Here is a 23,842-nt window from a genome sequence, read left to right as displayed (position 1 = left end):
TGAAAATAGTTCAAATAAATAATGAGTTGAATGAGTAGTTCAAACGTTTGACTGTCACTGTGTATATATAGGACATCAAATACTGTAAAATCAGCAGGGAATGAGCTCAAAGTAGTTTTAATTTAGAAAATCTATTCCCAGGTATTCCCATACATAGAGGTTTATGTGATCGTATCCCACTGTAAGGTATGAAACGGTTCTGTTTTTGTCAAATAGCCTAACGTACTATATCTGTTTGGGATTCTTGCTGTCAATTTGCAGTGTATGCTACTATTTTTAACTACGTTCCCGCTGCATCATTTGTGAGTGTTTACTGTTGCCTTGTTTTCTTCTAGTGCTGACTCAACTTTATTTTTCACTCCCAGTCCCTCTGTAGGCGACATGCGCATGTGCATCAATCAGCTTCCTGGCTCTCCGGTTTGCGCCATTTTCTTTCTCTTAGCTAGCTAGCTTAGATAACGTAGAAATAAATTGATTTAGGCCCTCTTCTTATTTAATTCAGCACACCCAGTTCGTTAGTCGACATTTATGCCAATCGATTTCTGAACATGGAAGACGAATGCCACCCCAAAACCCTGTAAGTAGTCAACACAACAGTCACGACGTTGCCAAGTTAGCTTGCTAATGTTAGTTAGCTATCGACCTCAACAGCTTCCTCATTTCAACCTCTCACTCATCGGCATACTGTTTCTCTCCAAGTGAAACAAAGGTTACAGAACTATCAAGTAGGCTGACCAAACTATATACATTAACTTATGCAATAATATACTGCATGACACATCAGCTACTTAGCTAGCAAGCTATTGGTATCTTCTTAACTAGCTATCTTCATGTTGAAATGTCCCAATCCTGGCTGGTCTAAGCTGAGGTCGGCACGCTCAACTTCGTTCTTATATCGAGAACGGAGTTGAACGTTCCTCAGCTTGGCTGGCTTTGGATAACGTTAGCTGTCAGCGAGGTGCTTTTAAACAATTCAAAATAAAAGTCCTGCACGTACGTCATATGTGGACAATAAGTGAATCATTTGTGGTGGACTTTTATTTTGACATGAGGTAAACAGAGGAAGTGAGTCTCCAACAGACTCACGTTTCAATCTGTTTTAATAATACGATCCTTTAAATATTTCTCAAATTCCCCCGTTATAATGATCAACCTTCCTGCCCGCCAGCGCAGTATATTAATGGAATTGTATTTAACTTCTGGCTTCCCATAGACTGGTTTCGTCCAACCTAATACATTTGAAAGCAAAGCTAATGTATGTAAATCTCCCCGCACCAACGAATTGTTTTTAGCAACGCAGGTGTATTTACTGTTGACTAACCCCATTCCGTACAAACTTGCTCAAACGAGGCAGCAATGAAAACAAATGGGACTGTGTTGGCGTCAAATTCTGGGGTGCGAACTATGTTTCTATTCATGCGTTGATTGACATGGTAATTGCCCGATTGTATTGGAGATAAGTTGAAAAAACGGAATCCTCTGACGCTGTACATTAAATTGTGAAGTCTCATGACATAACATACAGCACGCATAATGCAAATAATTCTGTGTCGTACAGTCTCTCCACCTGGTGTAGCTCTTCTCTCTTCAATTACAAATAAGAAAGGGTACCTAGTACCAACACCTAGTCAATTGTACAACTGAATGTATTCATTTTTTGCGTCATCACTGTAAGTCAACATGACTCCCAAAAGCTGCGACAGCCGCTGTTTACTTCTGAAGATAACTTTAGCGCCGCCCTAAAAACGATTCATATTCGACACAAATCTTCAAATAGGTATGTAATGACATTTTATATAAACTCTTTATAGTGTTTTATTTACAGCTTAGAGGTGATAAGTTGGACAGATAAGCCATAGGGTGAAAAAATCAGTTTCCCACATCTCCCCCTTTCACACAGTAGGTTTCGCTTCCTCTCCCGTCATTTAAAAAAAGACCAGACAGAGCTCATTGCCTTCTTCAATCATGCAGAGACGTGCAGCATGAAGTTCTCTTCATTAATTTTGCTGAATAGGGGAGAAATTGTGCTTTACAATGGTATTCATATTACAGTTGACCTGGAAGTATTACTTTTTTTAGGCACTAAAATAAGGTCAATTGTGCGTTACAGCACAATGTACAAAAGTGCGTCAGCTAACTATGCGTACATTGGTGTCAAGTGATGCCTTCCCCTTGTCTCCAAACTGAAGTGGTGAGGTGAAAGTGTGTTATTTGAAATTAATTATCTAATGTTAGGTAGTATAAACTCAAGTAGATATGTTAGCTAGCTACAGCTGTAACTATGTTACTTTGGTTAGTCTAGCTAGCTATAATAAATAATTAGGCTTTAATTAATTGCAAACAGAGTGCCTTGGTCCTCCTTGTTTAACCTATTTAGGTCTTAATTGTTAACAGCTGGTGCGCAATCTCTAATGATGTAAGTCTCAAGGTTCTGCTTGCATGAGTTAAAATACCTCATGATAGACAGCTAAGAAAAATGTAGATAAACTCTCTTGGTAAATAGTATGGTCTATACTATTTACCAAGAGTTTTCATAAAAAAAATTCTTAGCTGTCTATTTACCACCACAAACCAATGTTGGCACTAAGACCCGCACTCAATGAGCTGTATAGAGTATCAGTGTATGAGTCATAATACCCATAAAACCTAGTGGTCAAACAGGGAAATGGTTCCAATAATTTTTCCACCATTAATTTTTCCCATAGGGGATTTTAGAAACATTTTAAAATAAGGGCTGTGTTTCATGTAGGCTTACCCTGGCGTGACGTTTTGATAACCATGTAACTCTATCTAGGACAAGGTGACTTATCAATATATTCGGAAACGCTAATGTGACTATCGTAAAGAACTACAAATGCCATGATGATCTGAACGAGACTGCCAAATTGAGGCAATGGGAAGAATCTCTGGATGAACTATCTAATGTTAGCTAAATGTAGTAATTAATAAATTGGCTACATTAATTTAAATAAAAAATTCTGTGAACTGTCTTATGCAAGTTTTCAATTGACACAATACCTGTTAGCAAAGGTGTCAGCTAGAGATGACGTGCAGGTTTTGCATGATGTCTACTTTGATGCTTATTAGAATTTTCGAATCTGAGAGTAAATAGAGCCGAATATATTGATAAAACTCACCTTGTCCGAAAGAGATTTACATGGTTATCAACACGTCACTTCAGGGTAAGCCTACTTGAAACGCAGCCCTTATCTTAAGTGTTTCTAAAATCCCTTATGGGAAAAATGTATGGTGGGAAAATGATTGGAACCATTTCCCTGTTTGACCACTAGGTTTAAAGGGTATTATGGCACCTCCACTGAGGGACTCTGTATGGCCATAACCATAAGAAAACAAAAAAATGTTCACCCAGAGGCGGCGCTCCTAGTGGTCGGTGGCTTTAAGGCAGGAAAACTGAAATCCATTTGACCTCATTTCTACCAGCATGTCACCTGTGCAGGTGGAAAAACTCTAGATCATCTTTATTCTACATACAAAGCTCACCCTCAGTCCCTCACCCTGCATTTGGCAAATCTGACCATAACTTCATCCTCCTGATTCCTGCTTACAAGCAAAAACTGAAACAGGAAGTACCAATGACGTGCTCAATACGGAAGTGGATGTTAAAGGAAAAATCCACCCAAAACCACTAATTCCTATCATTTACAGTGTTACATAACACTAATATGTAAGAACAATATTTTTTTGAACAAATGTTTTATTTTGTTGTTATAATAAAGTTAAAAAACGTGTTTAAAAAAAAACGTTTTAAAAATCATTGTGGAAATCTGTTGCAGCTCAATTCGACTGCAAAACCCACAATGCACTGTGTTCTCTATGGGCTGGCTGGCTAGCAAGTTAGGTAGCTAGCCAGCCAATGTACGACTGTTTGCTCACGGACGACTGTGTGAGCACGCTTTCCATAGCCGATGTGAGTAAGACCTTTTAAACAGGTTAACATTCATTCACAAGGCTTCAGGACCAGCTGATTACCAGGACACCTACTCAGAACATGCACTGACCAGCTGGCAATCTTCATCGCTGACATTTTTTACCTCTCCCTGACCCAGTCTGTAATACCTACATGTTTCAAGCAGACCAGCATAGTCACTGTGCCCAAGAATGCCAAGGTAACCTGTCTAAATGCACCTGTAGCCATGAAATGCTTGGAAAGACTGGTCATGGCTCACATCAACACCATCATCCCAGACACCTTGGACCCACTCCAATTCGCATACCACCTCAATAGATTCACCTGGACAACAGGAACACCTACATGAGAATGCTGTTCATTGACTACAGCTCAGCATTCAACACCATAGTGCCCTCCAAGCTCATGACTAGGCTAAGGACCCTGGGATTGAACACCTCCCTCTGCAACTGGTTCCTGGACTTCTTGATGGGCCGCCACCAGGTGGTGAGGGTAAGCAACAACACATCCGCCACGCTGACCCTGAACACGGGGGCCCCTCAGGGGTCCGTGCGTAGTCCCCTCCTGTACTCCTTGTTCACCCACGACTGTGTGACCGCCACTACTCCAACACCAGACGACACAACGGTGGTAGGCCTGATCACCGACAACAATGAGATAGCTTACAGGGATGAGGTCAGAAACCTGGCAGTGTGGTTCCAAAAACCTCTCCCTCAACGTCAGCAAGACAAAGGAACTGATCGTGCACTACAGAGGGCAGAGCACTCCCCCATCCACATCGACAGGGCTGTAGTGGAGCAGTTAGAGTTCCTCGGTGTCCACATCACTAAGGAATAATCATGGTCCACACACACCAACACAGTTGTGAAGAGGGCACGACAACGCTGTGTCCTCCTCAGGAGGCTGAAAAGATTTGGCATGGGCCCTCAGATCCTCAAAGTTCTACAGCTGCACCATTTAGAGCATCTTGACTGGCTGCATCACCGCTTGGTATGACAACTGCTTTCCATCTGACCGCAAAGCGCTACAAAGGGTAGTGCGTACGGCCCAGTACATCACTGAGGCCAAGCTCCCTGCCATCCAGGACCTCGATACCAGGCGGTGTCAGAGGAAGGCCCTAAACATGTTCAGAGTCCAGCCACCCAAGTCATAGACTGTTCTCTCTGCTACTGCACGGCAAGCGGTACCGATGCACCAAGTCGGGACCTTACAGGACCCTAAACTGCTCCCACCCCCAAACCAATGAGACTGCTAAGTAATTCATCCGGGTAGCTATTGGTTAACTATTTAACTACCTGCATTAACTCATCACATACACTGCTGTTACTGTTTATTATCTATTCAGTTGCCTAGTCACTTTATCACTACCTATATGTACAAATCTACCTCAACTACTTCGTACCTCTGCACGTCGACTCGGTAATGGTACCCTGTGTATACAGCCAAGTTATCGTTACTCATTGTGTATTTATTCCTCGTGTTATTATTTTTCTATTATTTCTCATTTTCGTCTCTACATTGTTGGGAAGGGTCCATAAGCATTTCACTTTTAGTCTACACCTGTTGTTTACATAGCATGTGACTGATACAATTTGAAATAACTCTTTCAGTCTACATTTTTTTCAGATCTAGAGGCTATACAGACCTATAGGCTGAACTTTAAAATGCATATTCAGACCTTTTGCCTTTGGGGGTGCTCTATTGCTAAAAGGGGTCTCCTAGGCCTAGAGCCAAAAGTCCCCTAAATGGACAGAATTCTTTTCCAGATATGTCCTCATTGTACAGACAGGGCCATGCCTTCCCACAACCATTAACAAAGGCAGATTTGTCTGCCTAAAACTAAAGATTCATGAGATATTATTCCATAAATAACATTCAAAGTGACATTTTAAGCAACTAAACTTCCATAGTGTAGCCTATCCTTAAATCATCAGCTTCCAACCTTCTAAGATCACTAATTTACCCCATCTTTTTCCTAGGTATGTTGGTAACCTGTCCAGAGATGTAACAGAAATTTTGATTCTTCAGCTGTTCACCCAAATTGGACCTTGCAAAAGTTGTAAAATGATAACTGAGGTAAGATGTATTCTGCTCTATTAACTTTGATGATTTATGGAGACAATTATTTTATTGGATTATGTACTAAGTCTAGGAATTCAAGTCTGTATACAGGGTACCTACTATGGTTAACCTTTGACTGTAACAACTGTCATTAGCTAGGTTTCCATCCAATTGGTGACAGATTTTCATGCAAAAATCTGCATAAAGAAAATGTATGCATTTCCCACCAGTGGTGTGTTTCCACCAAATAGAGTTGTTGTGGAGAAAAATCCGTGCGTGATGACTTAGCGCACACAATATCCTTTTTCGCTTAAGTTTTCATGTACTGAATAAAATCTAAATTTCAATGTGTTTCCATTGCATTTTCAACTACCAATAGTTTTGTGGGGGAAAAAATTATGTTAAATAGTGCCTGCTCTGGTCTTGGCACATGCACTCTAGCCAACAGCTCGCAGATACAGTGCGGGTAGGCTAGTCTACATGAGATTATTATGGATAACATGTTGACTAGACCGTGTGCGTCCGCATGTTGATTTTGTCCAGAAGCGTTCAGGGCACGCAGGTTAAAATATCAAAACAAACTCTGAACCAACTATATTAATTTGGGGACAGGTCGAAAAGCATTAAACATTTAGCTAGCTTGCTGTTGCTAGCTAATTTGTCCTGGGATATAAACATTGGATGGTTTATTTTCCCTGAAATGCACAAGGTCCTCTACTCTGACAATTAATTCACAGATTAAAGGGTCAAAGTTTGTTTCTAGTAATCTCTCCTCCTTCAGGCTTCTTCTTTGGAAGAAGCCTGGGCAACCAACTTTAAGGTGCATTACCACTGCCAACTGGACTGGGGTGTCACCCACGTGGGTATATGCTCCTAAAAACCAATGAGGATATGGGAGAGGCGGGACTTGCAGCGCATCAAGGGTCACAAATAGAACCAAGTTCTATTTTAGCGCCTGGCTACGCAGACGCTTGTTTGCGTAAGCGAGCAGTGAGGGTGCAATGATTGAATAAAATGTATGTGTACATTTATTTTGCAACCCTTGCGCACGGTGTGGTCAGCATGTAAGAGTGAGAAAAAAAAATATTTGTCAAATGGCAGTCAATCATGATGTCACCAGAATAAGACCATTGGAAAGGAGCATCAAGCTCATCAGCGTTTACGTCAATTTCAATGGTATGACTTTACTCTGATAAATACAGTGGATGGAAACGTGGTTATGGCACATACCAGTTTTTCACATAATTGTGTCCCATTTTCCATAACATTTTAATGTTGCCTTTGTTCTTATTTTTTACTTAAAACTGATTACATTTCCATCATGTTGATAAACACACCATAATCTAGAGGCAAAGAAACGCACACCTTTTTAGGCGAGGTGCTGGCTAGCGGAGTGGAACACGTAAAAAAAATAAAGGAGAGCCACACACTCTAGGAGCTCAGATGCAAAATTACTTATGTCCAACGTTTCGACATACAAGCTGTCTTCATCAGGGTATAATGACAAACACTGCGGGATGACTCATTTATATAGTGTCAAAAGACACATGTGTCTGTAATCATGGCCGGGTGTGGCCTGATATCATTGGTTAATTCTCATATATTAAAATAGCATACAAAAAACATAAATGGATAACGTATAGATACAATTTGGCTACATAAGCCTACAAAACATTTACAATAGCAAAATCACAATAATCACATGAATGGCTTCAGATCAAATTGTATCTATGATCATACTCTATCCATTAGTTTTTTTGTATGCTATTTTAATATGGTCTACCATGGGATGCTGATGTAATGACCTCTAGTGGACCTGTCCTCGAGTTTCTCAACTTCTCCAGCATAGCTGGGTGAGACGGTATAGGCTACCATCCATATGAACTAGATGACATTCTTTGGTTTGATCTCTTTTTTTTTTTTTCCTGAATGTCTTGTTTAGTCAGATATATCAGGAGATATTTACTAATCTTAAAGTGGGTGTTTTCTGTTTCTGATACTTTTCTCTCCCCTTTAGTAAATGTATGATTAGGCCTTTTTCAAGGCCTCTACTATTATAGTGGGTTTTATCTAGATGTGCAATGAATGCAATCAGATCAATTTTATTTTTTATTTTTTTATTTTTTATGTACAGAACAGCCTTTAGGTTAGCCTTTGGCATATCTGTCCCAAAGAGGAAAGCTAGGGTTATTGAATCCCAGCCTTTTAAACAATGTTACATATTGCAAGACAATGTTGATGATACATGGTAATCCCCCTAGTAGAGTTACATGGTTACTCAATTCTTGCAGTTGTATTCCAAATAATGTTATATGTTTGGCAATAATATACTCTCCCAACTTTTTTTCCCTCAGCAACCCGATAGCAGGAGGATGAACTCTTCTGTCGGATTTTCTGTTTTGCAGCAGTCAAGCAATGACCCGTATTGCTTTGTGGAGTTCTTTGAACATAGAGATGCTGCTGCTGCCCTAGCAGCCATGAACGGGAGGAAGATATTGGGAAAGGTAATTTTTCCATTCAAATGTAGTACTCTGTGTGGAGGCAGTTTTCTTGTTAAGAAGCGCTGGTTATAACTAGGGTTGAATGGCAGGAACCCAATTACTGAGATTTACCGGGATTTACCGCACAACACCACTCCCTTTTCCCCGGGATAAATAACTGCAAGAAACCGGTAGATTATTTATAAAGGATGGCGTGAAATGGAACTGTTAAATTACGTTCTCCCACTTAAAAAGATGAGAGAGGCCTGTAATTTTCATCATAGGTACACTTCAACTATGACAGACAAAATGAGGGAAAATCCAGAAAATCACATTGTAGGATTTTTAATGAATTTTTATGCAATTTATGGTGGAAAATAAGTATTAATGCTTTTGAATGACACACGGTCACCTGGGAGAAAAGTGATTTATTCTCAGGATGGAACATCTGTGAAATACCGGAATAATATTCAACCCTAGTTGTAAAACCTTTCACAGTTGCTTTAAGGGACATTGAATGAATGTCTTTGCTCCACTTACGTTTCATTGTTCTGTGAACTGTTTTTTTCTTCAGGAGGTCAAAGTAAATTGGGCAACCACTCCAAGTAGCCAGAAGAAAGACACATCTAGTAAGTGTTTACATTTTAACCTTTTCATCTTTTACTACAAAGGCAGTAAAAAATAATAAAAACAATTCTAAATGCACTCGCACATCTGAGCTATCTTTGTTTATTTTTTCTCAGTAAAAAAAAATCTATAAGATTTGTCACACACCGGATAAGTGCAGTGAAATTTAGTAGTATGGTGACATACGTGTTTAGTGGGTGTAGCGAAATGCTTGTGCTTCTAGCTCCGACAGTGCAGTAATATCTAACAAGTAATATCTAACAAATACATAACATATACCCAATACACACATCTAAGTAAAGGAATGGAATTAAGAATATATAAATATAAGGACAAGCAACGCTTTAAATGCCTTGTTCAAGGATACATTGACAGATTTTCGACGTTGTCGGCTCGGGTATTCGAACCAGCGACCTTTCAGTTACTGGCCCACCGCTCTAACTGCTAGGCTACCTGCCACCCAGTAGCTACATTGGAGAATAATAGTTATTCTGTCTTGATCATTTCAGATCACTTCCATGTATTTGTTGGAGACCTGAGCCCTGAGATCACCACTGAGGATATCAAAGCTGCATTTGCACCTTTTGGGAAAATCTCGTAAGTTGCTTTGTGTTTTAAGCTTGTCGGATTTAGTATGTTGTATCCAGACTTGACATCTCCTGGAAATTGGTTTTCTCTGTTATTTTTTCGAATCATTCGAGTAACTTTAGAGATCTTCTCATAATAAATGTGTTTGTAAGAGGTCCATGAACAGAATAGATGTGTAACCACATACAGTATATACGGTGCATTCGGAAAGTATTCAGACCCCTTGACTTTTTCTACGTATTGTTACATTACAGCCTTATTTTAAAATGTATTAAATAGTTTCTCCCCCCCTCATCAATCTACACACAATTCCCCACAATGACAAAGCAAAAACAGTTATTTTATTTAATAAATGTGCAAAAATGTAAAAATAACTGAAATATATAACATTTACTTAAGTATTCCTTTACCTAGTACTCTGTTGAAGTACTTTTGGCAGCGATTACAGCCTCGAATCTTCTTGGATATGACGCTACAAGCTTGGCACAACTGTATTTGGGGAGGTTCTCCTATTCTTCTCTGCAGATCCTCTCAAGCTCTGGGAGGTTGGAAGGGGAGAGTTGCTGCCCAGCTATTTTCAGGTCTCTAGAGTTCAAGTCCTCTGGCTGGGCCACTCAAGGACATTCAGAGACTTTGTCCCTAAGCCACTCCTGCGTTGTCTTGGCTGTGTGCTTAGCATCGTTATCCTGTTGGAAGGTGAACCTTTGCCCCAGTCTGAGGTCCCGAATGCTCTGGAGCAGGTTTTCATCAAGGATCTCTCTGTACTGAAAAACATCCCCATATCATGATACTGCCACCACCATGCTTCACTGTAGGGATCGTGCCTGGTTTCCTCCAGACATGACACTTGGCATTCAGGGCAAAAAGTTCAATCTTGGTTTCATGAGACCAGAGAATCTTGTTCCTCATGGTCTGAGAGTCCTTTAGGTGCCTTTTGACAAACTCCAAGTGGGCTATCATGTGCCTTTTACCGAGGAGTGGCGGCCAGTTCTAGGAAGAGTCTTGGTGGTTTCAAACTTCTTCCATTTAAGAATGATGTAGGCCACAGGGTTCTTGGGGACTTTCAATGTTGCATAAATTCTTTGGTACCCTTCCCCAGATCTGTGCCACAACACAATCCTGTCTCGGAGCTATATGGACAATTCCATCGACCCCTTGGGGTGATTTTTTGCTCTGACATGCACTGTCAGCTGTTGGACCTTTATTATAGACAGGTGTGTGCCTTTCCAAGTCATGTCCAATCAATATAATTTACCACAGGTGGACTCCAAGTTAAAGAAACATCTTAAGGATGATCAATTAAAACAGGATGTACCTGAGCTCAATTTAGAGTCTTAACAGCAAAGGGTCTGAATACTTATGTAAATAAGATATTTCTGTGTTTTATTTGTAATACATTTGCAAAAGTTTCTAATCTTGTTTTTTCTTTGTCATTATGGGGTATTGTGTATAGGTTGAGGACATTTTTTTTCTTTAGTCCATTATAGAATAAGGCTGTAACATAACAACATTTGGAAAAAGTCAAGGGGTCTGAATACTTTCCGAATGTGTTGTATACTGTAAATGTAATTTCTTTGATTATTGGTTGAAATAACATTTTAAAGCACATCACACCCAGTCTTGATACATACATCTCTATCCCTGTTTTGATCATTTGTGAAAAGCAGGATGACAGAACAAGTGACAAATTATTTTCAATTGTAATTCGTTGACTAAAACCCCACTAATTTCACAACTCAACTATTTTCACTGACAACATTGAATGTCAGCTTTCTGTTTTCCCCTCGTGCTTTTTTGATAAATGTAGGAAATGGTAAGTTGTTTGCTATGTCAAATATAAGATTGCAGGTCAAGCTTTGCATGTGTAACCCTGAAAAGCATTCAGCCTTTCAGTAGTTGTGAGTCTCAGTTAAGTAATAGCGTTCTGGTTATTTTTACAGAAATGCTCATAGGATTGGACAGGAGCTTGAAGTCTAACAGCAAGGAACTGTGCACACTGGAAACTCAGATGTAGACTTTTTCTCTATTTATTCTATTCCTCTCTTTTTGTGTTTTTGTATTAACATGACCTAGTTTAGTATAACAAACTCCAATATTCAATACATATACTTAAAGATTTGTGTAAAACTGATTCTGGTTTGTTAATGTTGATAGTTTTTATGCTCCTTTCCTAAAAATCTGAAAATGTTTTCAAATTTGCAGCTCACCAAACTCCATAATGGTGGTAAAGAATTTACCAGGAAAAATAAAGAAATCTGTTAACAGGCCATGTATGCCATTTTAATTCCTTTTTTCTCTTTGATATTTATATATATTTATATTGGTAGGATGAGCACCATCAGCAGATATTAGGAATGCATGGTAGTCCATAAGAAGTGTTGTGGATTATAATGTGGCACTGTTTGACAGGGAACCCTTAACTGAAAATGAATCTGGAGAAAGAAGCAGTTAAACTATCAGTGTAGGTTGCATTTGTTTGTACTTGTTTTTGTTTTCAAATGCTGCCTTTTTATCAGTAATCAGTTGAGGGTTTTTAAGGTAGTTAAAGGTGCTTGAATAGTGTTTTACAGTATTACTTACTGTACCTGCCACTGTTGTGATTGGCTGGGATATCATTCTGTTTATTTCTCCCGCCGGAACAGCATCTGTCGTCAAAATGGGAAAGCTGTTCTGACAATGTGGCATTGTTATCTAGTGGAAATCGCTCTGTCCTTTCCTGGTTGCAAAAATTCTACACTGTTCACTTAACTTCAGTTTATGTGAGAAAACTAGCACTGAATAGTGTAGGGAATCATTGTACCATCTAAATTGCTGTGTATTTATCTTTTTAATAACAAAATGTTATTTTTTTATTCTGCTGTTTGAAGCTGGTGGACCAAAACTGAAACGGTTACAGCTTCAAACAGCTGTAAAAATGGTATTTATTGTTTTTGAAAATATATTTCACAGCGATTTAGATTGTAAAATGATTCCCTACACTATTCAGTGCTTGTTTTCTCACATAAACTGAAGTTAAGTGAACAGTGTAGAATTTTTGGACAGAGCGATTTCCACTAGATAACAATGCCACATAGTCAGAACAGCTTTCCCATTTTCACGACAGATGCTGTTCCGGCGGGAGAAATCAACAGAATGATATCCCAGCCAATCACAACACTGGCAGGTACAGTAAGTAATACTGTAAAACACTATCATTACACTGTTAATGCAGATATATTATGGCAGATATATTATGGACCTTTTCTGAAATTACAATGCAAAAATTTAAACAAATCCTATGTGTAGCACCTTTAAGATATTTATTGGGATTTTAGGGGACAATGTAGTCGATTCGAAGTTCAGTGTGTGTGTGTGTGTGGTTCCTTTTAATTTATGCATGTTATACAGTGGTGCAATGGTCTGATGCTATTGTCTTGTGTCCTTCCAGGGATGCTCGTGTTGTGAAGGACATGACTACAGCGAAATCTAAGGGGTATGGATTTGTGTCCTTCTACAACAAACTGGTAAGGCTCCGGTGCAGGAACACAAGATAAAGGTTATTTCTATTTCTGTTTACTATTTTCTATTTTCAGTAGATTTGATCTTAAGATCATTTTTACGTTTTATAAATAAGTACACTGTAAATGCACATTTTGTGTGCTCTGTTGGTTTATTTTGTAACTTAAGTACAAGTTGTAGTTTATTTGATAATTATTCCTGTTGAATATATATTCTTTTCCATCGTTTAGTATGCAAAACATGTTTTAAATGACATAATAATAATAATAGCACATAGTTTTTATAGAATATGTATAGAACAATGTAGAATCTGGAGAGGAAACATTGTCTTTGGTTTTAAACAACAGGATGCAGAGAATGCCATTGTGCACATGGGGGGACAGTGGTTAGGGGGACGCCAGATAAGGACCAACTGGGCAACTCGCAAGCCACCCGCCCCAAAGAATGTGCAAGACAGTAAGTATGAGTGAGATAAGACTGTGTTGATTTAATAGAGTTGAAAAGGGAGTTATGAGGCTGAGTGTTCATATTTATCTCCTTTGTATATTTACACCAGATGGCTCGAAGCAGCTGAGGTTTGAAGATGTAGTGAACCAATCCAGTCCCCAGAACTGCACCGTGTACTGTGGAGGAATCCAGTCCGGACTATCAGGCAAGTTAATTTAAACATGAAAAGTTACACTCAGACTGTTTAGAATCAATCTTTAGATGTTCCCAACAAATAGAGTTTGGGGAAACAAAGACTGGGTTGGCAGACAAAGGTGGATGATTGTTTCATTGAAATCGTTTTCCTTGCAGAGCATCTCATGCGACAGACATTTTCACCCTTTGGACAAATCATGGAAATAAGAGTTTTCCCAGAGAAAGGTTACTCTTTCATCAGGTACCGTTTTATTCTGAGCAAAGATTCCCTATTTTATTTATGTACAACACTATGTATTGCCTCATTCTGCCTGTAGATGGCAGTACCGGTATATGACTCAATAATAAATCTTCTAATACTACACCAAAAGCCCCCAATAATAGTGTCTACTGTAGAATCCAATCAGATTTATTTGTGGAAGTAGTTAAATGGTTTTATTACATCCTTTTTTGGTTATGCTTTATAATAATTTGGATATTATTATTATTATATATCCTTATAAATTATTTTAAGCATGTTTTAAATGGTATAAATGCTCATGAATGAAATATTAATTTATGAATAGTATGTACACTCTTTATAAATAGTTTGTTTATTCATAAGTTATTACAGTGTGTTTTCCTATGATTTGATATTCTTGAAACGGTACTTATTCCTTAACACTGTCAACCATAAAAAAAACAAATTCCTCTCATGTTGCACATTTTTTATTTTACACTGTGATTGCAGTGCTGAATTACTTTTCTTGACCACTGTTTCTTGTCGGCATTTGTGTTCTTCTGACAGGTTTTCCTCCCATGAAAGTGCTGCCCATGCAATTGTTTCTGTAAATGGAACATCCATCGAATGCCACATAGTGAAGTGCTACTGGGGCAAAGAATCCCCCGACATTGCTAAAAGCGTACCACAGGTAGGACACAAGTATCTTTAATTGAGACACTGCTCAATTAAAATATTGACATTTCCAAGTGCACATTTTTTTTTCTCTTTACTCACCCAGAAAAGTATTGGATTATGATCAATTGTATCTTTAAACAGATGGAGTATGGTCAGGGTCAGTGGGGACAATGGAGCCAAATGTATGGGAGCCCCCAGGCCCAGCAGTATGGACAACAGTACATGGCAAATGGTTGGCAAGTGCCCTCTTATGGAGTGTCTTATGGACAGTCTTGGAATCAGCAAGGATTTGGTGTAGAGTAAGTATAAACTAATTACTCAGATCATGCACATTGTGAAATGCTCTTGAAAGGAGAATTATTTCCTTAGTATCCATACTCGTTCAGTTGTTTGCAGCACTTGTTCATTAGGGAGCTCTGTTCTTTTTTCAGACTATACTGTAGGCTTCCTGGTGTGATTGCACAAAAGAGGCTCACATTGCTGGTTACATTCAGAGCATTTTTATCAAGACTGTTTGCTTTCCTCAACAGTATCTATTTAACATTTCAACACCATTACTACTTTTCTGTCAACAATATTCTCCTTTACCACAGTTTCATGTTGACATTTGCAAGCATAGGCCTTATATCCAGTGTCATTGGCGAACCTGGTGAAATGGTTTGACTCCAGAGCTACACTAAACTATGAGATCTTGTTCACAGGGACTCCATTCTGGCTGCAGCAGCACAGAACCTTTCAAGGTGACAAATGCAATCAGTGTTTTATAGCCCAAAGCTTTCACTTACCAGCCTCTGTGTCATTCCTTGACCCATATTGTGGTTGTCTTCTCTCTTGCAGACAGTCCCAGTCCCCAGCCTGGGTTGGAGGGTTTGGATCCCCGGCACCGTCCCAGCCCCAGACCGGTCCTGTGATGCCCAACCAGGGAAACTTCAACATGGCTGGCTACCAGACACAGTGAGCAGGCTCTCACTCATATCAATAACACAGGCATGTCACCAATTCAGAATTAGTGGACTTTCAATTAGGAGAAGATAAAGAAATTAACATTGTAATCTAATCATCTGGAGAGATTGTGTTAAAGCAGAGAAGATCAGGAACAATAGCTTAACTCTCAGATATATGAGGAAGCAAATGTTATTTATAAAGACAAGTAGTGAGGGGGGGGGTTATTGGCTGAAGTTATGTACAAATTAAATGTCAACAGGTGGTTGAAACCAAACTTGGACTGAATTTTCATGCTTTTATATAGGGGATATCTTAAAAAAATAAAATAAAATAAAAAAATATGAGTTTTTGTTTACTACTTAATGTAGCCTAAAATGGACTTAAAAGGTCATTTGAATACCCTAGTTTGTCACAGGACATTGCATAGGAACATAAAGCTCTTTTAAATGGTTAGTTTCTCCCCATCAACTCTGATTGTGCGTTTGCTGATTTTAAATCACTTTCTGAACTTTTGACAGATGTGAGTAAACACATTTTCAGTCTCCTGTTTTAAGAAGCACTTTTAGGGTTCACATGTTAGCTGTAAATCTTCGAATGAGTATGGATTTGCGTGCCATTATGTATATTTACATTTTATTTGCTTCACTGTCTTTATCTCTTGACATTGTACTAGCCGAATTTCTTGAAAATGCGTGTAAATCTGTATGTTATTATTTGATTATACCTGTAAATGTCACTTATAAAGGAAAAGGGTCAGGAAGGCCAAACATTTATATAACCCTCAACCTGATTTTAAAATAAGGATTTCCAAGCATGTACTCTTTAGTAACACAGGACCTCCACAAACCTAATTCTGTATATACTGTAGATGGGTGTGCAATGCAGGGCTGACATATTGAATATATTCAATATAATTTACAAAGAAGCCTTAATTTAAATGTCAGTTACGTCACCATTCATTATTTTACTCACTGAAGCCCTGTTAGAAACCTGAACTCTAGATTTTAGAACTGATGTTGTGTGCCATTTTCAGCTAATAGCAGGCGACGAGGAGTTAACATTTCCTGGAAACATTGAGGGTGTATTGCACGTTTTTGAAAATGTATTATCTTGGTTGCTCAAAGTATTGAATGTAAATGGCAGAATTGTTTTAATGATGAATAAAGCTCAGCGATTGACAAAATTCCCTTTTCAATGTAAAAGGGTCTCAATAAAAATGATTATTGGAAGAAAATAAGCTGATCCCCGTCTTGTTTATGTTCGGTGCATTTACTGTAACTACTACAAGTCTTGAGCTGTTTGCCTAAATGGGGAGTAAATATTGTAAAGCTAATGTTTTATAACAATTTATGAATTACACTACTCAAAATACATATTACTTGACGCTTAAAAACTGTACAATTTAATATATGAATAATTAAAATGACCTGTGATCCTTAAAATAGCCAAATGCTCCTTTTGAAACAATACCATTTCTAGTGAAAAGAAAGGGTTGGACACCTTTTAACATAAAACCTAATTATTAGTCACTAGTCCTATGGTTTTGAAGACAAGGCAGTTTTCCAAACTCGCGTTCCCCACTCTGGTCCTTGAGTAACCCCAAGGCCCCAACAACACATTTGTTGTAGCCCCAGACAAAAATCACCTAATTCAACTTGTCAAGAGCTTGATGATTAGTTGACAAGTAGAATCAGTTGCGCTTGTCTGGTGCCACAACAAAAATATAATGTTGGGTGTACTTGAGTACCAAAGTTGGGAAACAGACGTTGAATCCAGTACCCCCCCCCTACCAACTCTCTTGGGAGGGCCCTCTGTTGTCACGTGTTGCTGAATAAACCCAGAGGGTGACTTTCAGAGCGTGACAATGGGATTGATAAACTCATCAACATCGGGACACACTCCTGACTTGAACGATGCAATTCATGTTCATTTTAAAAAAAATAAAAGGAGCTTCAAATTCAAATGAACAAATCCCCCTTGTCGTTTTACAAGACACAAACCTCAGTAACAGTTAAACATTTCATTTGGGAGGTGTTTGATCTGTTACATGTGCCAAGTCTCGAAATTAGACATAAACAGATGCATATTGCATATAATTATGAACGTCTCCCAATTCTTTTGTATGGAATTGCGCAAACTCCAAACCTATTGCAGTGCGTCTTGGAATAGCACTTTGCTCTGCTCTGAAGCCTTGCTGGCTTGGTCATTAGTGGCTATCTGAGGGTCTAATTAGCCCTTCACTCTCGATAATTTTCACTCCCTCAGCTTTGGGACATTTGTGCAAATGGGAGGAAAGAGGGGTGATTTGGGATTCAGACACTGACATAGGTGACTGAGCGAGCTATGCACATCTCATTGTACAAAGCACTTCATTCAATAGACACGACCAATACTGACCACCAGCACTGCCAGGATGACCATGATGATTCTGAATGCCCTCATCTTTGATTGGTCCCTCCGCTCCCTGTCCCACCCCCAACCCTGGACGAATCAGAGCTGTCAGAACAGTCACGCTGCAGAAGCACATGATCATAATAGCCAGTAGGAACAGACCAAAAAAAAGTTTTGTTTGGAAAGGATAAAAAGTACAATCCCCACCAGACGACACTTGTACCAGGGAACTCTGAGCGACAGCGTGGACCATGGCCAGGTATCGCTCCAGATAGTTACAACAGTCTACCAGACATGATAAGGCTGTTAGCTAACAAGGTAATGACCATCAGTACAACCACATTCAGGTAGTAGCTAGGTCCTCCATGGGTGTCTGGACGAGAGGAGGTGAAAGAGAACATGTGTGCTTGCATGTCCACTACTGATGCAATCAATGTTACGAGTAACTAAAATCTGGAAATTGCACTAATATCATAACCATAACATTGGTTTGTTAAACATTAGAAATAATAATACCAATAATTTGAATAAACCTTACTGTGTATCCCTCAAGTGTGAGTGACATATTGTTCTCTTTATGTGAGTGGAGAGAGTAACCTACTCAAACAGAAATACTGATATCATAGCTAACAACGCATGATCTGTGAAATTACATGTTTGGGTACACCTAAAAAAAAAAATACAGACTATACCAAACATTAGGAACACCTTCCTAATATTAAGTTACCCCCCCTTTGACCTCAGAACAGACTCAATTCGAGGCATGAACTCTACAAGGTGTTGGAAGTGTTTCACAGGGATGCCCATGTTGACTGCAATGCTTCCCACAGTTGTTAAGTTGGCTAGATGTCCTTTGGGGGTTGGCCCATTCTTGATACACACAGGAAACTGTTGAGTGCGAAAAACCCAGCAGCGTTACAGTTCTTGACACAAACTGGTGCGCCTGGCACCTACTACCATACCCTGTTCAAAGGCACTTGAACAGGGTATGGTAGTAGGTGTCAGGCGCACCAGATTGTGTATGTGTGCCTCTGAATGGCACACATACACAATCCATGTCTCAAGGCTTAAAAATCCTTCTTTGACTTGTCTCCTCCCCTTCATCTACACTGATTGAAGTGGATTTAATAAGGAATCATAGCTTTCACCTGGTCAGTCTATGTCATGGAAATAGCAGGTTTTCTTAATGTTTTGTATACTCAGTGTATATTAACTCCCAGGCCATGTCCATAAACCATGACTATACATGTTTTATACAGCTTCTGTTTGGCGTGTCTTTTCTGTTGCACTTGAAACTACCCTCCCCAATTTGGTTCCATGCTGGCTGAAGACCTAGCTAGCCAGTAACTAGCTAACACCAAAGACAGTAGCATCAATGCTCCCTCCACTCAAGATACTACCTTTCCGAACTGCATATCATCTGAAGATGACCATCTCCCAAGAACTGCCAGATCACTAAATTTGTTTTTAAAGTGACAAATTATTCTCGTAATGAAAAGCGCTATATAAAATAAATCCATTATTAATCATTTAGATGAAAGGGGTATAAGTATCTTTGCCTTAGATGAATAGGGAAAACATGTAATTGTATTTGCTGACACCCCACAGTCAAATTCTGGCACCAGTTGACTAGCTAGCTAGCTATGTAAACCACACCCCTCTGTGAATACACCTCTACGATGATGGTTACAAGACAGTACTTATTTAAATTAGGTAAGGGAATAAGACGTTACCATTGGTGTATTCAAATATGTGATGTCACACAAAGCCTAAATTATCTTGCCTCCTGAATTCAAGTTGACACAGAGGAGGAATCCAGTAACTTTATAATCAAACTTTATCAATATACCAGCAACAGTCATTTTCCATACTTTGGTCATACTACTTTGATGAAAAACACGATTTGGACTGCGGGACCTTTCATGATGGTTAAAATTAGATTACGTTAGCTGAATTGTTTTTTATTAAGTAATTAAGTATTTCGAAATTGACAAAGAAATAAACAGATGTATATATTTTTAAAGACTTTGTTGGGACACAGTGATAAATTAAAGTAAAGTAAAGTTTCATGAATGAATTTAAAGCTTTTTTAAGCATTTATAATAGCTTACACTATACATTATTATAATAGTGCAACCTAAAACGGGGTCAATTTACAGTGATTGTAAAGTGTTATGATTAGCCCTCATGGGGTTAGAGCTCAAGAAGGAAAAGTCATCTTAGGGCTCTATAATTCAATCTGTAGTGCTGAAGAGCTGCGGTACAGTGTGATATACACTACAGGTCAAAAGTTTTAGAACACCTACTCAATCAGGGGTTTTTCTTTATTTTTACTATTCTACATTGTAGAATAATAGTGAAGACATTAAAACTATGAAATAACACATATGGAATCATGTAGTAACCAAAAAAAAAGTTATATTTTAGTTTTTTCAAATAACCACCCTTTGCCTTGATGACAGCTTTGCACGCTCTAGGCATTCTTATTATTTTCATGAGGCAGGGAGAAAACTGCTGTTTTAAAGCTTAAATTACAGTGAATATGTAAATAAATAAATGTTCTGTATGCACACAAAAAAAGCTTATTTCTCTCAAATGTTGTGCACAAATTTGCATTTCTCCTTTGCCAAGATAATCCATATACCTGACAGGTGTGGAATATCAAGAAGCTGATTATATAGCATGGTCATTACACAGGTGCACCTTGTGCTGGGGACAATAAAAGGCCACTCTAAAATGTGCAATTTTGTCACACAACACAATGTCACAGATGTCTCAAGTTTTGAGGGAGCATGCAATTGGCATGCCAGAGAATTTATGTTAATTTCTCAACCATAAACTGCCCCAACGCCGTTTTAGAGAACCAGCCTCACAACCATAGACCACGTGTAAGCACGCCAGCCCAGGATCTCCACATCCGGCTTCTTCACCTGCGGGATCGTCCGAGACCAGCCACCTGGATAGCTGGTGAAACTGTGGGTTTGCACAAATGAAGAATGAATAAGAATACCACAAACTGTTAGAAACCTCAGGGAAGCTCATCTGCATGCTTGTCGTCCTCACCAGGGTCTTAACCTGACTGCAGTTCGGCGTCGTAACCGACTTCAATAGGCAAATGCTCACCTTCAATGGCCACTGGCACGCTGGAGAAGTGTGGTCTTTATGGATGAATCCCGCTTTCAACTGTACTTATGGCGTTGAGTGTGCGAGCAGTTTGCTGATGTCAATGTTGTGATAAGAGTGCCCCATGGTGGCTGTGAGGTTATGGTATGGGCATGCATAAGCTACGGACAACGAACACAATTGCATTTTATCTGTGACAGTTTGAATGCACAGAGATACGGTGACGAGATCCTGAGGCCCATTGTCATGCCATTCATCTGCCAACATCCCCTCATGTTTCAGCATGATAGTGCACGGCCCCATATCGCAAGGATCTGTACACAATTTCTGGAAGCTGAAAATGTTCCAGTTAATCCATGGCCTGCATACTCACCAGACATGTCACCCAATGAGTATGTTTGGGATGCTCTGGATTGACTTGTACGACAGCCTGTTCCAATTCCAGCCAATATCGAGCAACTTCGCACAGCCATTGAAGCGGAGTGGGACAACATTCCACATGCCACAACCAACAGCCGGATCAACTCTATGTGAAAGAAATCTGTCGCACTGCATGAGGCAAATGGTGGTCACAACAGATACTGACTGGTTTTCTGATCTATGCCCCTACTTTAAAAAAAAGGTTTCTGTGACCAACAGATGCATATCTGTATTGCCAGTCATGTGAAATCCATAGATTAGGGCCTAATTAATTTATTTCAATTGACTGATTTCCCTATATGAACTGTAACTCAGTAAAATCTTTGAAATTGTTGCATGTTGCGTTTATATTTTTGTTCAGTGTATATTGACAAATGTCAACAACAAAAAAGGTCCATCAAAGTTCAAACCTGATAAAAATGAATTTATAGGAATGCTGTAAGTACAGAACTTACACTCTGACAGAGCTCCAGAGTTCCTCTGTGAATATTGGAGAAACTTCCAGAAGGACAACCATCTCTGCAACACTCCACCAATCATGCCTTTATGGTACAGCGGCCAGACGGAGGCCACTCCTCAGTAAAAGGCATATGACAGCCCGCTTGTAGTTTGCCAAAAGGCACCTAAAGACTCTCAGACCATGACGTTTACATTCCTCTTTACCCATCTCATATGTATATACTGTAATATAAACTGGGTGGTACGAGCCCTGAATGCTGATTGGCTGACAACCGTGGTATATCAGAGCGTATACCACGGGTATGACAAAACATTTATTTTTACTGCTACATTGGTAATCAGTTTATAATAGGAATAAGGCACCTTGGGGGTTTGTGATATATGGCCAATATACCACGGCTAAGGGCTGTGTCCAGAGGCATTCCGCATTGCGTCATGCTCAAGAACAGGCCTTAGTCATGGTATATTGGCCATATATCACACCCCCTCGAGCATTATTGCTTAATACTATTCTACTGTATTTTAGTCAATGCCACTCCTACATTGCTCGTCCTAATATTTCTATATTCCTTCATTTTATTATTTTACTTTTAGATTTGTGAATTTTTAGATACTACCCCACTTTTGGAGGTAAGAGCACAAGCATTTCACTACACCCGCAATAACATCTGCTAAATATGTGTATGTGACCAATCAAATTTGATTTGACTTGAGTAACAAGATTCTCTAGTCTGATGAAACCAAGATGTATCTCTTTGGCCTGAATGCCAAGCTTCACATCTGGAGGAAACCTAGCACCATCCCTACGGTGAAGCATTGTGGTGTCAGCATCATGCTGTGGGGATGTTTTTCAGCAGCAGGGACTGGGAGACTAGTCAGAATTGAGGTAAAGATGAACGGAGAAAAGTACAGGGATCCTTGATGAAAACCTGCTCCAGAGTGCTCAGGCCCTCAGACTGGGGCGAAGGTTCACCTTCCAACAGGACAATGACACTAAGCACACTGTTAAGACAACGCAGGAGTAGCTTTGGGACAAGTCTCTGAATGTCCTTGAGTGGCCAGGCCAGAGTCCAGACTTGTACCCGATCGAACATCTCTGGAGAGACCTGAAATAGCTGTGCAGCGACACTCCCCATCCAACCTGATAGAGCTTGAGAGGATCTGCAGAGAAGAATGTGAGAAACTCCTCAAATACAGGTGTGCCAAGCTTGTAGCGTCATACCCAAGAAGACGAGGCTGTAATCTCTTCCAAAGCTGCTTCAACAAAGTGCTGAGTAAAGGGTCTCAATACTGATGTAAATATATTTCATTAAAAAAATAAAAATGATACATTTGCTAGAATAAAAAAAAGAGTTTTTGCTTCGCCAATAAGGGGTATTGTGTCTAGATTGATGAAAAGTGGGAAAAATGATTTAATCCATTTTAGAATAAGGCTGTAAAGTAACAAAATTTGGAAAAAGTCAAGGGGTCTGTATACTTCCCGAATGCATTGTATATATATTTAATCTACATTACAAAATAATAGACTTATCTCAGAATCATTTTGTTAGTGACAACATTTTTAGATGAGACAGAATTTGTTTTTTTGGACAAGAGTAGTGGCAGCCAGAGAAAGTATTGGAAAATAATTGGTGACATAAAGAGGTTTCTGTGAGAATACCACACATTACCCTATTTTCAGACACTTGAATAATTGGGTCATTCCTCGAAATGAGTGCCTTTTGCATCCCTTTGATATTTTAATTAGAAATTGTGCGCGAATATAGAATTTTAAAATCCTGT

At 39.2% G+C, this 23,842-nt stretch overlaps 1 protein-coding gene across 2 annotated transcripts; it reads left to right on the top strand.

The window, feature by feature from the left end:
- Positions 1-354: 354 nt before the first annotated feature.
- LOC139381070 (nucleolysin TIAR-like) lies at positions 355-16,904 on the top strand. 2 transcript variants are annotated; one of them, XM_071124296.1, is made up of 13 exons: positions 355-577; positions 5,908-6,004; positions 8,344-8,493; positions 9,044-9,098; positions 9,606-9,693; positions 13,112-13,187; positions 13,530-13,638; positions 13,739-13,834; positions 13,981-14,065; positions 14,612-14,735; positions 14,864-15,021; positions 15,424-15,462; positions 15,560-16,904. In XM_071124296.1, the coding sequence occupies exons 1-13, from the start codon at positions 549-551 to the stop codon at positions 15,678-15,680; spliced, it is 1,227 nt and encodes a 408-aa protein (XP_070980397.1). In that variant the 5' UTR covers positions 355-548; the 3' UTR covers positions 15,681-16,904. The 2 variants fall into 2 exon arrangements, with proteins under 2 accessions (XP_070980397.1, XP_070980398.1); XM_071124297.1 differs by lacking the exon at positions 5,908-6,004 and having other exon boundaries at positions 364-577.
- The last annotated feature ends 6,938 nt before the right edge of the window (positions 16,905-23,842 follow it).

The sequence above is a fragment of the Oncorhynchus clarkii genome, chromosome 23 (genome assembly GCF_045791955.1).
Source record: "Oncorhynchus clarkii lewisi isolate Uvic-CL-2024 chromosome 23, UVic_Ocla_1.0, whole genome shotgun sequence".
Lineage (NCBI taxonomy): Eukaryota > Metazoa > Chordata > Actinopteri > Salmoniformes > Salmonidae > Oncorhynchus > Oncorhynchus clarkii.
Note: the sequence above shows the minus strand (reverse complement) of the source record. Positions and strands in the feature narration are given on the sequence as shown.